This window comes from Thamnophis elegans, unplaced genomic scaffold (genome assembly GCF_009769535.1).
Source record: "Thamnophis elegans isolate rThaEle1 unplaced genomic scaffold, rThaEle1.pri scaffold_171_arrow_ctg1, whole genome shotgun sequence".
NCBI classification, from domain to species: Eukaryota; Metazoa; Chordata; class Lepidosauria; order Squamata; family Colubridae; genus Thamnophis; species Thamnophis elegans.
Genome location: NW_022473641.1, coordinates 13,792 through 29,809, shown reverse-complemented (window position 1 = coordinate 29,809; position 16,018 = coordinate 13,792). Strand labels below are relative to the sequence as shown.

At 42.8% G+C, this 16,018-nt stretch overlaps 1 protein-coding gene across 1 annotated transcript in view; it reads right to left on the bottom strand.

Moving 5' to 3' along the window:
- LOC116523326 (putative neutral ceramidase C) overlaps positions 1–4,595 on the bottom strand; it is a gene marked incomplete at its 5' end in the record, with an annotated part of 30,690 nt that extends 26,095 nt beyond the window's left edge. The window contains 2 exons of the mRNA XM_032238431.1: positions 2,911–3,002; positions 4,470–4,595. Coding sequence (XP_032094322.1) covers positions 2,911–3,002; positions 4,470–4,595 — 218 coding nt within the window. The remainder of the gene's footprint in view (positions 1–2,910; positions 3,003–4,469) is intronic.
- Positions 4,596–16,018: the final 11,423 nt, after the last annotated feature.

Genomic DNA, 16,018 nt, shown 5'->3' with positions numbered 1-16,018 from the left:
TTAGTTTATTGGTTTTGTATGCCTCCCACTCCCGAAGGACTCGGGGCGGCTTACAATAAAAAGGAAAGGGGGATAAATAAGACAAACAACAATTTAAAATACAACAACATTCACAATTAAAGTGGGGCTGGATACTTCAGCAGCCCCAGGCCTGCCGGAACAGCCAGGACTTAGTAGCTTTACGGAAGGGCGGGAGGGTGGTAAGGGTACGGATCTCAACGGGGAGGTCGTTCCAGAGGGCCGGAGCTGCAACAGAGAAGGCCCTCCCCCAGGGGGTCGCCAGGATGGAATCCGGAGAATCAAATACGCAAGCACCAGTAATATGTAAATATTTCAGTTTAGGTAGGTGGAATGGGCGCACAATACATTACATTATTAGTTACTCAGTGGTACAGGTAGTTCCCGACTTACGAGCACAACTGAGCCCAAAATTTATGTTACTAAGCGAGACATTTGTTAATAGCAATAGCAATAGCAGATTTTTATATACTGCTTCATAGGGCTTTCAGCCCTCTCTAAGCGGTTTACAGAGTCAGCATATTGCCCCCAACAACAATCCGGGTCCTCATTTTACCCACCTCGGAAGGATGGAAGCAGGGCTGGGTTTCAACCGGTTCGCACCGGTCCCTGCGATCCGGTTGGTCGCCGAACCCGGAAGTAAGTAACTTCCGGGAACGGCGAAGCCCCCCCCCCGCGCTCGCGTGCGCCCGCACACCCGCGCCCGCTCCTTACCCGTTTTTTTTTGAATTTCGCGCTTTCCACGCATGCGCAGAACACCTGCGCGATCCTCCAGGAGCAGCTGGAGCATCGCGCAGACGCTAATACGCATGCGCATGCCGCATGCGTGCACATGCGCGCCGCGTGCGTGCACGCGCGCGCCGCGTGCGTGTGTGAGGACGCCGCCGGCCTCGTTCCAACTGATCCGGTTGGAACGGGGCGAGAAACCCACCCCTGGATGGAAGGCCGAGTCAACCCTGAGCCGGTGAGATTTGAACCGCTGAACTGCTGAACTAGCAGTCAGCTGAAGTGGCCTGCAGTACTGCACTCTACCCACTGCGCCACCTCGGCTCTTAAGAGAGTTTTGCCCCATTTTGCTATCTTTCCTGCCACAGTTGATATGTGCATCATTGCAATTGTTAAGTTAGTAATGCTGTTGTTAAGTAAATCTGCTCTACCCATTGTCTTTGCTTGTCAGAAGGTCACAAACACTGATCACATGACCCCAGGAAATTGCAACCGTCATTAATGTGAGTCAGTTGCCCACTATCTGAATTTTGATCACTTGACATGGGGATGCTGCAATAGTTGTGAGTGTGAAAAATAATTACAAGCCACTTTTTTTTCCAGTAATGCTGTAATTTCGAACAGTCACTAAATGAAATGTTGTAAGTCGGGGACTACCCGTATGTGTTTCCTGAGAGAAGTTTGAGAAGAAATGTACAGTAGTTGTAGAAAAAAGTTGGAATGAATGTAATGTTATAGCATGTGGGAATGACCTTTGGAATGTTAGCAGCAGAAGGTTCTCCTGTTCTTTTTTTTAACATTTAGCAATAGCAATAGCAGTTAGACTTATATACCGCTTCATAGGGCTTTCAGCCCTCTCTAAGCGGTTTACAGAGTCGGCATATTGCCCCCAACAACAATCCGGGTCCTCATTTCACCCACCTCGGAAGGATGGAAGGCTGAGTCAACCTTTGAGCCGGTGAGATTTGAACCGCCGAACTGCAGCTAGCAGTCAGCTGAAGTGGCCTGCAGTACTGCACCCTAACCACTGTGCCACCTCGGCTCCTATTTCTTTTTTTATTTTCCATTTTCATAACGTATAATCACATTTATACTATTACATAGCCAATATCATGTTGTGTTAATAAATAATTACATCAGTTCATCTAGCCATCAACTCCCAGGGAAAATAAATAAATAAATAAAAAGAAAAACCAATTATTGGCTCTTCTGCTCTCCATACACCATATTTATGCCTTATCCAACAATTTCTTCTGCTTCTCTCCTCCCCCTCCGTACCTCCTTTCTTCCCTCCATCATCCTTTTCTACTCTACTTCCCCTTCCTTTCTCCTTCTCCTCCCCTTTCCAGTCCTCCTTATTCTCCTCATCTTCCCACCCTTGCCCTCTCTCCTATCCCTCTCTCCTATCTTTCTTCTCTCCTCTGCTTCCAACTCTTCTACATCCTGTCTTCCCTCCATCATTTTCTACTCCACTTCCCCTTCCTTTCTCCTTCTCCTCTCTCCCCTTACCACTCCTCCTTATACACCTCATCTTCCCACTTCACCCTCTCTCCTGTCCCTCTCTTCCTATCTTTCTTCTCTCCTCTGCTTCCCTCTCTTCTACATCCTGTCTTCCCTCCATCATTTTCTACTCTACTTCCCCTTCCTTTCTCCTTCTCCTCTCTCCCCTTTCCACTCCTCCTTATTCTCCTCATCTTCCCACCCTTGCCCTCTCTCCTATCCCTCTCTTCCTATCTTTCTTCTCTCCTCTGCTTCCCACTCTTCCTCTCATTCACTCGGTGTATTTCAGCTTTGGAGCAAACTCCATTCTGTGTTGATGGTACTACCTTGATGGGCTAATAATGAAAGAAGAAGAATAGAAAGACGTAGAAGCCAGAGAATAAAATGGTCCTAGTTGGGATATTTAACTTGCTGAGATATGGGGGAAAGGCAGTTCAGAGGAATGGGAATTTTATAAGATTTGTTGGGAAAGAGTTTGATGTTTGGTTTCTGGGTGGTACACGGGCACCAAAGGAGAAATCTTCTTTCCCATTGAAAATTATTAGAAGGCATGGGTCCCCATTACTCCAAGGTTGAATGAGAGCCTTATTTGAGCTGAGTTTGAGTTGGATATTAAATGGTTGGGATAACTAGGCTGTGAGCTATTGAGGCCAAGCAAATACTCACTAAAGATACTTCAGCTATAGGACCAGTACAATCCGCCCGGCCAACACCGATTAAATAACCTTCAGAACCTTTAGACAATTTAGAATCAGCATCTGAAAAAAAATATATAAATATAAGAATTAGGCATTCCTTCCAACACAAAAGGAGGGTTGTGCAGAATTTGAAATTTTAAAGCATATCTAACAGAGGTGGGTTCCTACCAGTTCGCACCTATTCGGTAGAACCAGTTCGTCAAATCTACCGAACCGGTTAGAAGAGGTTCCACCAGTGGACCCGGAAAGCAGGCCACACCTACAGAAGAGCTTCCAAAGTTTTTTGAAACCCACCACTGGTCCTTGGATATGATTATTCTACACTATCATGCTCATATTTATAAAACTCAGTGCCTCTGTGAAAGGTAAGGATGACTACTGCATTTGTGGTGCAATCAGAACATTGCGTGTGTTGAAGTTGTTTTAACGCAAACCAAAGATGCCTTTTAAAAAACAAGTTTGCATCCTATTCTTATGCATGCCAGTGCTGGGTGTGAGGTAATTTAAGGTGGTTCTGACAAGTGTCGTTGGCATCTTCATATCCGGCCACATGGGCGGCAAGCCACTCCCATCCGGTCACATGGGTGGCACACCAATCCCACAAAGGAGGCCACACCCACAGAGTAGGTTCGAACAATTTTTGAAACCCACCACTGATATCTAGGTTCTTAAAGCTATTTTGACACGGTTGAAAGAATACTCCTTCAGGGGTCCAAAATGAAGTCCAATGAAAAGAAACACAGCAGAGCATTTTCAGGAGGAGAAGTGTGTTTCCTCAGAGGGAAGATTTCAGTGGTGGTGACTACAATAAGCCATTTTGTGAGAACAGTATTTCAATTCTAAAAGCGTGTAAGGTTTGGTGCCCTCAAAAACTGGTTAAAAAAACAACTAATGTATTTTTCAGAGTATAAGATGCACCGGAGTATAAGATGCACCAAGATTTTGAAGAGGCAAATTTTTTAAAAAAAGATTTTGCACTCTGAGAAAACAGGCCTGTTTTTTATCAAAAAAAGGGGCCTGCATAGCCTTTAGGAGGTATAGAGTGCTCCTGGGGGCGGGAAGGGGGAAATGAGGAAATACCAGCCTATTTTTCACTTGTTTTTGCCCTCCCCAGCCCCCAGGAACACTCTGGAAGCCTCCTAAAGGCTATGCATGGCCATTTTGGTGAAGGGGTCAGGGTTTTGGGATGCCAAAATGGGTCCTCATTTCACCCACCTCGGAAGGATGGAAGGCTGAGTCAACCTTGAGCCGGTGAGATTAGAACCGCTGAACTGCAGATAACAGTCAGCTGAAGTGGCCTGCAATGCTGCACCCTAACCACTGCGCCACCTCGGCTGTCATCCTACTTTTTAAATGAGTATATGGGAACATGAATACTGTGGGGGGGGGGGTCCCTACAAGTGAAAATGAATGAGCTAAAGACTTTCCAATCCCATCCTTGGTAGGAAATCTCTCAAGATAATAACTTCATGGACACCACTATTCCACCACTATTACAATATTGATAGATGAAGTCCAGAGGCTTACCGCTTGGCTGGACATAGAGGACTAAGAGGCATATGATGACCACTGCTACCACTGCCATCACGAAGGCAACAGTAACAACACCAAGAGCAATTGCTGATTTCGATTTCTTCATCAATGGAACAGCAACTATAAAAAAAAGTAGAGGAAACAAGTCAAAACAATTATCAGTAACCTAGGTGTCTACCATATTTTTTGGAGTATGAGACGCACCGGAGTATAAGACGTGCCAAGGTTTTGAAGAGGCAAATTTAAAAAAAAGTAGATAGGTAGATAGAGGGACAGAGAGGGAGAGAAAGAGAGAGAAATACAGTAGGTAGGTAGGAAGGGAGAGAGTAGGTAGGTAGGTAGGTAGGTAGGAGGGGTGGGTTCCTGCCAGGTTCCTTCCTCCCTTCTCTGCCTTCTTCTTTCCTCCTCTCCTTCCTCCTTTCTTCGTCCCCTCTCTTTTCCCTCTCCTCCTTCCTTCTCCTTCTTCTTACCCTCTCTCCTATTCTAAATTCCCCACTCTTGCTTTCTCTGCTTTACCCTTTCTTCCTTCCCCTCCTCGTCCAATTTATATTGGATGATTTATATTAATCTATTCAGCAAACCACCTAATGGCTGGAGCTGTTTTGTTTGTTTTTCTGAGGCCAAACTCTTTTTGATCGTGATTTTTTTTAAATTTGGTTCACGAGTCGATCCCGTTGTGATAAGAGATAGAATGTAAATAAAGAGAGAGCTATTGTCTTGAATTGGAAAATACGAAAGCACCCTTACCTGATGAATGGTTGCAGAGGATCAGAAGAAAGCTGGAGATTCCTGTATTTCACTGTGCAGAATCTGAACTCCTGTCCCGGTGGTTCATGGATACTGAAAGGCAGACAGAACGATCAAAAGGACATGGAGGTGCGGGAGGACAGTTGACGTGGTTTCTAACGGCATTCCACTGAGTAAGAAAAGTTTTGCACGTTACTCTCACTTTTATAATATAGAAATATTATCATACTGTTATAATCTAGCAATGCTTTTATAATACAGCAATTAAGAATAGCAGTTATCTAATGAGTATTCCTTGATAATCTCTGCTTTATCAGTTAATACTGGGGAAGAAAAACAAGTGAGTAAGAAAAAGCATGCATCACTTCAACCTTGAACTCCTAACCTCCTGAAATTTGCAGCAGACTGCAAAGTCTGTGTGTGTGTGTGTGTGTGTGTGTGTGTGTGTGTGCACAAACAAATATATACATACAAATAAATATACATATGCACACATATACATGATAGGAATATATATACATATACATATACCTATTAGATTTTTACAACCCCTGGTAAGCCCCAATTATGGGAGGAAGCTAACTGCTTCCATCACCTGTCAATCGGCTCGTCACAAGAGTCCATCACGACAGAAACCCAATATTTTTACTGTTGCCTTTGTTATATTTGTGTTTTTTTATTTGTGCTGATAAATAAATAAAGGGAGACTAGTATAGATCTATTTCAAGCTATTTAGCTCTCATCAGCTAGCCATACCCTTACTGGGATTTGTAAAAATCTAATAGATACCTTTCACCCGGGCTTCGCTGATAACGGATAAGAGCCTGTGGCCTAATGGCTAAGATGTCTGCCTAGTATATAATATAGCCCAGGTTCAAATCCCAGTAAGGGTATGGCTAGCTGATGAGAGCTAAATAGCTTGAAATAGATCTATACTAGTCTCCCTTTATTTATTTATCAGCACAAATAAAAAAACACATATACATATACATATACATATACATATACATATACATATACATATACATATACATATACATATACATATACATATACATATACATATACATATACATATACATATACATATACATATACATATACATATATGTTCTGTCCCCCCTTCTTCGCTCGTTAACAGACGACAGGCAGACAAACTTAAAAGGAAAGAACTTTATCAGTCCTCGGCTCAGACTGGCTGCGAGCCCAAAAATAAACATAATTAAAGTCTCTGACCAAAAGATAACAGAATGCAAAACAAAACTCTTACAAAGCAATTCACTTCTCCAAGTGTCTCCTTGAATCAGGGTTACAGAAAGCAAATCACTTCTCCAAGTGTCTCTCACAAACAAACCACGACCGATGAATGATGAACGAATGAATGAACGTTGACTCCTGCAACCAGGGCATGGCACCATCCGTCCTTTTGTCTCCAGAACCCCACTAATGAGCCCTAGCTGCATCGTTAATCTTGCATCCCGACTCAACTCACAGCAAACTTCTGCTGAGTCACAACACATATACATATACATATACATATACATATACATATACATATACATATACATATACATATACATATACATATACATATACATATACATATACATATACATATACATATACATATACATATACATATACATATACATATACATATACATATACATATACATATATATATACATATACATATCAGTGGTGGGTTCTGGATCCCATTGCAACCAGTACAGTGCAACAGGGCCTGGGGTCCACCACATGAACATGCGCAGCACATGTGCAGCACATGCACAGCACGCACATGAGTCCTTACCTCCTGCAATGCCTCCGCGACGCTCCAGCTGCTCAGCAGAGTGTCGTGCAGGCGCTGTATGCCCCGTGCGCATGCGTAGCAGCACCGAAGAGCTCAAATACAGGTAGGGAGGGCGGGTGGGTGGGTGGGCCCTCCAGAGCACCGGTACCATGGTGTTCCCGGCCTGCACCGGTACGCCTGTACTGGGGCGTACCGCCTGTAACCCACACTGATACATATATACATACATACACCGTGGTGGCTTAGTGGTAAAGACTTTGGAATCTAGCTTTGGAGAATTGGAATCCAGTGTAGAATCTGGTGCAGGAGAACCATGCAAATGAGAATAGCAAAAATATGCCTATTGTCGAAAGAGAAGCAAAGAAGAGATCATGGGCTATTTTTTATTGCTCTTTTAACCAGATCATGCCCAATAAAAATGCAAGAGTCTGACACAACAATGCAATGCAGATCTTGCAAACCAACAGAATATGGGGGCAGCAAGGGGCCAGCTCGTTTCTGAGCAGCACCCCAGAGAAACTCCACAGGCACCCCCTCCCAAGAGCTACAAAGCGGGGGGGGGTTCATTTAGGGAAAGCTGAGTCCCCGAACTGTAATGATATCTGGGAATGATCTTGAGAGGATGGGGGGAAGAGATGCTGCCTAGTGAATGATCAGATAGGGAGGGAGGGAGCTTAAAGCTACCCAAACTGACAGAGGCAAAACCCAGCTAGGATGCTTCCTAGTTTATCAGGCTGCAGAAAGAGAAGGCAGAAGATTTGTACTTTCAAACTTGCAAGATTTTGCTAATATGATAAAGTCAAATAAGCTCATCTGGTTTTCTGTCGGTTTACTTGAGAAGACTGGAGGGCCAGCGCCTTCTTCCCCAGGATGGGTTTGGTTTTTTTTTTTTTCAACTTTTCAGATTGCAAATGTAACCTTGTGAAAAAAAGTTGACGTATTTACTGATGAAAAAGATATACTTGCATAACTGACATCCTGCTTAAGCAATAGAATGACATGAAATCCTGCATGTTGTAACCAGCAACATTTGTGCTGAAGGCTAAGAATTAGTGATTGCGAAGATAAGATTTTTCACTGTATAAAACGCCATTAAGTGTTATTAGACTTTGTTCTTCAGGACATGACGGATTTGATAAATTGTGTGGTGATAATATTCTTTACCAGTAAATCACATGAAACCTGAATGTTATCAAATACTGTAGCGTTTGCTGATATAATCTCCAGGCTAGAAAATAAAGTTCAACTGGTTTAGAAGATGGAGAATGGCTGGATTCATCTATTCATCCCAATTCAACTAACCGATAACAACGAAGGCTATGAAATTAATAACACGCAATGACATTGTCCATGGTTTGAATGGGACTTTAGATGTGAACCTCATGCATACTATACATCTCATTTGAAGGAATTGAAATACCCGTATTTGTTGGAGTATAAGGCGCACCAAGGTTTTGAAAAGGCAAATTTAAAAAAAAGTCTTTATAGCAAGAGCAGTTAGACTTATATACCGCTTCATAGGGCTTTCAGCCCTCTCTAAGCGGTTTACAGAGTCAGCATATCGCCCCCAACAACAATCCGGGTCCTCATTTTACCCACCTCGGAAGGATGGAAGGCTGAGTCAACCTTGAGCCTGGTGAGATTTGAACCGCCGAACTGCAGATAACAGTCAGCTGAAGTAGCCTGCAGTACTGCACTCTACCCACTGCGCCACCTCGGCTCTTTTTGGCACTCTGCAAACCTCCCCAAAACAACCAATTTTTCGCGAAAACAGGCCTGTTTTTTTTTTCCAAAAAAAAAGGGGCATGAATAGCCCTTAGGAGGCTTGTAGAATGCTTGGAGGGGCAAAAATGAGCAAAAAACGGCCCATTTTTTGCAATTATGGGCCCATTTTTGTCAAAAAAAAAAGGGTATGGATAGCCTTTAGGAAGCTTATAGGCTGATCCAGGGGGCTGAGGGACAAAAACAGTCTGTTTTTTGCTCATTTCTGCCCTCCCCAGCCCCCAGGATCTCTCTGAAAGCCTCCTACAAGCTATGCACGCCCATTTTGGTGAAGGCGCAGAGTTTCAGGAGGCAAAAATATGCTGTATTCAGTCTATAAGACGCACCCAGATTTTCATCCTCTTTTTTGAGGAAAAAAGCTGCGTCTTATACTCCGAAAAATACAGTATCTTGCCCTTGTAATCTGTCAGACTACCAGTATTTTCATGAACTTGAAAATGCCCTATAAATAGCAGCTGGAAGAAATACATGTGCCAACTTGTTGATCTAGTTGAGTGCAATGCAATTACTTTTCAGGAACTGCCTTAGTCAACCACATCTAATCCAAATTGCTGGTTTTAACCTATAAAACCTAACATGGCTTGAGATAGCCCAAAGCATATGACCAAAGTTGAAAGCAGGATTCCTGTCGCCAAGCAAGGAGGTTTTTAAATGAGTTGCGCCCAATTTTATTACCATTTCCCCCCAAAGTTATTAAGGGAATCATGCAGTTAAGTTGTTAAATGAATCCAGCTTACATACATTGGCTTTGGTTGTTGGAAACTAGCTAGGAAGGTCAAAAGTTATAATCCGAAGACCTCAGGTCACTGCAACCATCATTAAGGACAATGCCAGTTGCCAGGTGCTTGAACTTTGATCACATGATCAACGTGGAGACCTTGTAAGTGCGAGAGACAGTCATTAGTCATTAGATCACTAAACAAATTGTTTTAAGTCAAGGACTATCTTGAGTTACAACAATTCATTCAGTGATCGTTCAAAATTGTAACAGCACTGAAAAAAAATGACTTATGACCATTTTTCACAGTTATGTCCAGTGCAGCATCCCTGTGGTCCAGTGATGTACATTCAGAAGCTTGACAACAGGTTCATATTTACGACGATCGCAGTGTCCCGAGGTCATGTGATCCCCTTTTGCAACCTTCTAATAAGTAGAGTCAATGGGGAAGCCAGATTCACTTAACAACTGGGTTCCTAATTTAACAAAACACTTAACACTCAAGACTGGATTACTGTAATGCGCTCTACATGGGGCTGCCCCTAAAGAGTGTTCAAAGACTACAGTTGGTCCAGAACGCAGCCGCGCGAGCGATATGGGGTGTATCTAGATACACCCATATTACACCTATCCTCCGCGAGCTGCACTGGCTTCCTATTGGTCTCCGGACGCACTTCAAGGTGCTAGTCGTTACTTTTAAAGCCCTACATGGTTTAGGACATGGCTACCTGAGAGACGGCCTCCTGCCACTTACCTCCCAACGACCAACAAGATCGCACAGGTTGGGTTTTTTTATCTTTATTTTTTAAAATTAAATGTTTCTTGTCTGTTGTGAGCTGCCCAGAGTCCCGATGGGAGTGGGCGGCATACTCATTCTAACAAACTTGAAACTTAACAAAAGTGGAAAGAAAAGCTGTAAAATGAGGCAAAACTCATTTAACTAATTTCCCTCTTAGCAACACAAATTTTGGGCTCAGTTGTGGCATTCATAAGTCATCACCACCGCGACAACAGCACGGTGACAGAAGGGCGCTTTAAAACAGCGGGGCGGCAGAAAGCGGATTTAAATTATGGTAAGGGTTAGGATTGGGTTTAGGGTTTGTTTTAGGGTTAGGTTTGGGGTTAGGGTTAGGTTTAGGGTTAGGTTTAGGATGCTGAGTGCTTGGGAATGCACGGATTTGCCCTCCGCGATTATGTCATCGCGGTAGGGTCGCGTTTTTCCTTAGCGCTTCGAACAGCGCGAATTAGTCTTCGCGCTTATGTCTCCGTGGATAAGGGCTTCGCGGATTTGTGGTGGAACCAAGTAGGAGGAGGTCCTATATATGCAAGTAAAAAATATGTCTTTTTTCCTTGCAGCTTTATCCACTGTAGGATTGTTTTTATGCTGAAGACATGGAATAAAACGTTTATTAAAAACACATTCAGAATTCATATCTCTAGGTTTGTCTTGATACGATAGGGGGATGGGAACTGTTTTTCTGTTCTCTATAATAGTCTAAAGTTTAACACCCAGACCTCACTTCCTATCAGCTCCTGCACAGATGAAGGGGGCAAAAGATTGTGGGTGACCTAATTATCTAACCTATTATCAAATTGCTGGCATTCGTGGTGCTCAACAATCCATAGAGTTATCTGCAATGGATTAATCATTGATATTTTAACTGTTGAATTTTGATACATTTTCCTCATTTCTGAAAGCTCAGCCTAGCTAAAGTATTTTGCTTGAAAAGGAAAGGGCATTTAACCAATTTCTAATGTTTAGAAAGATCATCTTTAGCTATGTTTTTTATTCTGTTTTACACGGGCATTAATAATGTTAAAGCAACACACAGACTTCCCTCTCTTTGAAATCCCATGTGGGATTTCACTTCACTGTGAAATCACTCCTTATTTGTGAGCCGCCCTTAATGAATAATTGTCAGCTGGTTCTTCCTCCCTCAACCTGTACAAATTTTAATTACTGCACATATTCGAAGAGAGAAATTTATGCGGAAATAATTTCTCCTTTGGTTGTGTCCTTATTGCAGTAATTTCATTTAAATATCCATTTTACCCTTTGATCACATCCGTTAAAAAATGTCCTTCTGATCAATCACCAAACCCCGGTTTGTTAATGAACAAATCCCAGCAAAGTGACAAATTAGTACAGGTAGTTCTCGATTTACGATCACAATTGAGCCCAAGATTTATGTCGCTAAGTGAGAAATTTGTTAAATGAGTTTTGCCCCATTTTCTCGTCACATTTGTTAAGTGAATTTATTTATTTATTTATTTATTTATTTATTTATTTATTAGACTTATATACCGCTTCATAGGGCTTTCAGCCCTCTCTAAGCGGTTTACAATTTTTTTAGCAAATTGAGTAGCAACTTGCCCCCACAGTCCGGGTCCTCATTTCACCCACCTCGGAAGGATGGAAGGCTGAGTCAACCTTGAGCCAGTGAGATTTGAACCGCTGAACTGCAGATCACAGTCAGCTAAAGTGGCCTGCACTACTGCACCCTAACCACTGCGCCACCTTGGCTTTTTTGAATCGCTGGAGTTCTTAAATTAGTCACACGGTTGTTGAATGTATTTGGTCTCCCCATGGACTTTGCTTGTCAAAAGGTCACCAAAGGTTACCATAGGACTCCGGGACACTGCAATCATCATAAATGTGGATCAGTTGTCGAGTATCCAAATGTAAATCAGATGACCGTGGGGATGTTGCAATGGTCATAAGTGTGAAAAATGGTCATGAGTCATTTTTTCAGTGCATTTGCAACTTTTAATGAATTGTTGTAAGTTGAGGACTATCTGAGCACCCATATTGTTGTGGGGGGGGCAAGATGCTGACTCTGTAAACTGCTTGAGGGGGGGGGCTGTAAAGCACTGTGAAGTGGTATCTATGTCTAAGTGCTATTGCTATTGCTATCTGTATCAGGGACGTGCAGTCACTAGAGGCAGGGGAGGCGTGGCCTCACCAGTCATGAGGAAAGGAAAGAATTTTAAAGAATTTTTTAAAAATAATTAAAGCCAAGGTAGTTGCTGCCAGATTCACAGTGACTTGGAACAGTGCTTAGTGTTAACCATAGGAGGAGGCCAGAGAACTAGGGCCTCTTTTGCATAAGGAATTTTTCGCCTTTTAAGAGTTAAGCAAGGGTTAACAAGCAAAAAATTCCTTATGCAAATGAGGCACGTATTCTCTCGCCTCCTGTAGAGGGCATTTTTAGAGGCTTTTTAGAATTCTCTGGGAGCAACTAGCTCAGTCTGACTCAGAGCTCTGGCCTTTCATGAGGGGAGGGCAGGGCAGGCAGGCAGAAGCAGAGTTGAAATCGTCTCTGAAACAGCTGGAAAAGGTGCGTGTGGGGAGGGGGAGGAATTCAAAAAGTTTGATCGGAAGGCAGCAGGGAAGGAGGGGTATGGCAGAGGAGCTGCTTTCAAGACTTTGGAAAATATATCCAATCCAACTTCTGTGTTTGTGTTTGAGAGTGAGTGAGTGAGAGAGGGATCCAACTTCTCTGTGTGCATGTATCTGTTTGAGAGAGGGGGGAGGGAGGGAGAGAGGGAGGAAGGAGGGGGAGGGAGAAGAAAAAGAATGGGAAAACTTATTTTGCAAGGGGGAAAAATGCTGTCGCTTTAAATCGGAACTGAGCATGCCTGGCTGTGGAATTCTGGGAGTTGAAGTCCACAAGTCTAAAAAGTGCCTCACCAGCCCTAAAGCTGACCGCACGTCACTGATCTGTATGATTGTCATGGGGAGACTATTTGAAATGCTGTCTTTGTGGAACAGTGAGTTAAGGGTTTTGCTTACAGGAATGCAAGCAACCTGTGTACGTTCTTGAGTTCATTCGGTTCTCAAGCAATAAAATGAACATTGGATGTATACAATATCCCAATAGCTTTATTTATAAAGCTGCTTGTCACCACTTCGGTTCTCCATCTTTCCAGATCACTGCAGTTCATCTGATGATCTGACCTAGAAGTAATAATCTCTTACGATCTAAGCCCCAGAGCTCACTGTAACAGCATTGTCAAAAAGGCATTAAGAGTTGTTAACCCAATTTTGCAAAGCTTCTTCTCTGGCGACATTGTACTGCTAACTAGCGCATACAAAACCTTTCCCAGACCAATCCTCGAATACAGCTCACCTGCCTGGAAACCCACACTATATATCAGATATGAATACAATCAAGCGAGTCCAGAGGCATTTCACAAGAATTCCTCTGTTTCACAATAGAATATCTTATTTATTTATTTATTTATTTATTTAGTTAGTTAGTTAGTTAGTTAGTTTAGTTAGTTAGTTAGTTAGTTAGTTAGTTTGTATGCCACCACTCTCAAAGAGACTCAGGGCGGCTTACAGGTAAAAAAGGGAGGGGGGACATACAAAAAATAAAAAACAACATTAAAAATTCCACAACAACCTAGGAGCCGAGGTGCGCAGTGGTTAGGGTGCAGTACTGCAGGCCACTTCAGCTGATTGCGATCTGCAGTTCAGCGGTTCAAATCTCACCGGCTCAAGGTCGACTCAGCCTTCCATCCTTCCGAGGTGGGTGAAATGAGGACCCGGACTGTGGGGGGCAAGTTGCTGACTCAATTTGCTAAAGAATTTGTAAACCGCTTAGAGAGGCTGAAAGCCCTATGAAGCGGTATATAAGTCTAATTAATAAATAATAATAATAAACATTCATAACTTAGGATGGGGCTGGATAAATCAACAGCCCCAGGCCTGCCGGAACAGCCAGGTCTTGGTCGCTTTGCGGAAGCCGGAAGGGTAGTAAGGGTCCGGATCTCCAAGGGAAGATCGTTCCATAGGGGCAACGGTTTTTACGCTTCCATACCTGTAGGTCATTCGAACACTTGAAGGAAACCTACGAGAACTTGGAATTGGTTCTTCGTAAACTTAAATATGAAGACCATGGTTGGCAAGTGTGTGGGAACTTGAAGGTCTTGTGCATGCTGCTCGGGCAACAAGCTGGGTATACCAAATACCCTTGTTTTCTGTGTGTATGGGACAGTCGAGGACCGACCAAATCACTGGACCAAGAAGAGTTGGCAGCCGAGGGTGCTAACAGTCGGTGAAAAAAATGTCCTCTGAGAAACTTTGGTACCTTCCCATAAAGTTTCTTCTACCACCTCTCCACATAAATTGGGATTGATGAAGCAATTCGTAAAATCACTTTCCAAGAGATGGAGAATGCTTCAAATACTTGGTCACCAAGTTTCCATGCCTGTCGGAGGCAAAATTGAAGGAAGGTGTGTTCGTCGGACCAGACATTAGAAGGCTTATAGTTGATCAAGAGTTTGTCAATACCATGACGGATCCTCAAAAAGAAGGGTGGATTGCATTTAAAGAAGTCGTACAGAAATTTTTAGGCAATAACAAGATCCTCACTACAAAAAGATCATCGGAAGAATGCTGAAAGCATGTCAAGCTTTAGGTTGCCTGATGAGTTTGAAAGTGCATTTCCTCCAGTCCCACCTTGGCTACTTTCCTGAAAAATTTGGGAGCTGTGAGTGAGGAACCAAGGTGAAACGATCCACCAAGACATTAAAGAGATGGAAAGGAGATACCAGGGAAAATGGAGCATTACATGATGGTAGACTACTGTTGGATGCTTCAGAGAGACATTCCAGATGCTACTCACAAGTGTAAATGCACCAAGAGGAGCCTCACAAGGAAGAAGAATCGAGTTTAGTGTGTGTAGGTGAGCTCATTTCAGTTCAAAAAAGGATTTTCATGAAAATATTGTAATAAACTTTAATTTTATACGTCTATTTCCATTTATTTTGAGGTATTGCCTTATTTAACATAGTTACCTGTTGTGACTCAGCAGATGTCTGCTGTGAGTCTTTTCGGGATACAAGATTCATTATGCAGCTGGGGCTTGGTAGGGTCAGGTTTGGAGATAAAAGGACGGATGCTGCCACGCCCCAGTCGCAGGAGTCAACATTCCTTCGTGCGTTCCTTGGTTCGTACAAACATTGCTTGATACACTTGGATAAGTGCTTTGGTGTTTCATGTAACCCTGATTCGTGGAGACTTTGAGAAGAAGTGCATTGCTTGTAAGAGTTGTTTTGTATTACTGTTATTGCTTGAAAGAGACTGTCTTCTGTTATTTTGGGACTCGAAGCCAGTTTGAACTGAGAACTGATAAAGAACTTCCTTTTAAGTTTATTGTCTTGCTGTTTGCTTAAGAGCCGTGAAGGGGGGAAAGAACAGTTACCTAAATTGTCAGGAAACGTGATGTCCTATTACAAAATGGAAGTCAGATTCAGCGCACCAAAAACATAAAGATTACATGGAATAACCAAAACAGCTCTCAAAAAAATTTTTTTTTGCAGACCTGGTATGTTTATTGAATTGGACGCAACTCGCAGTCACACGCCACAACCTAGCAGAACAAGAGCTAAATATGGATCTGTCCTTTCCCACAACGCACAATCCTTTTCAACCAAGGATTTGTCTGGTTATTAAAGCATATCTTTTTTCCCCTTTTA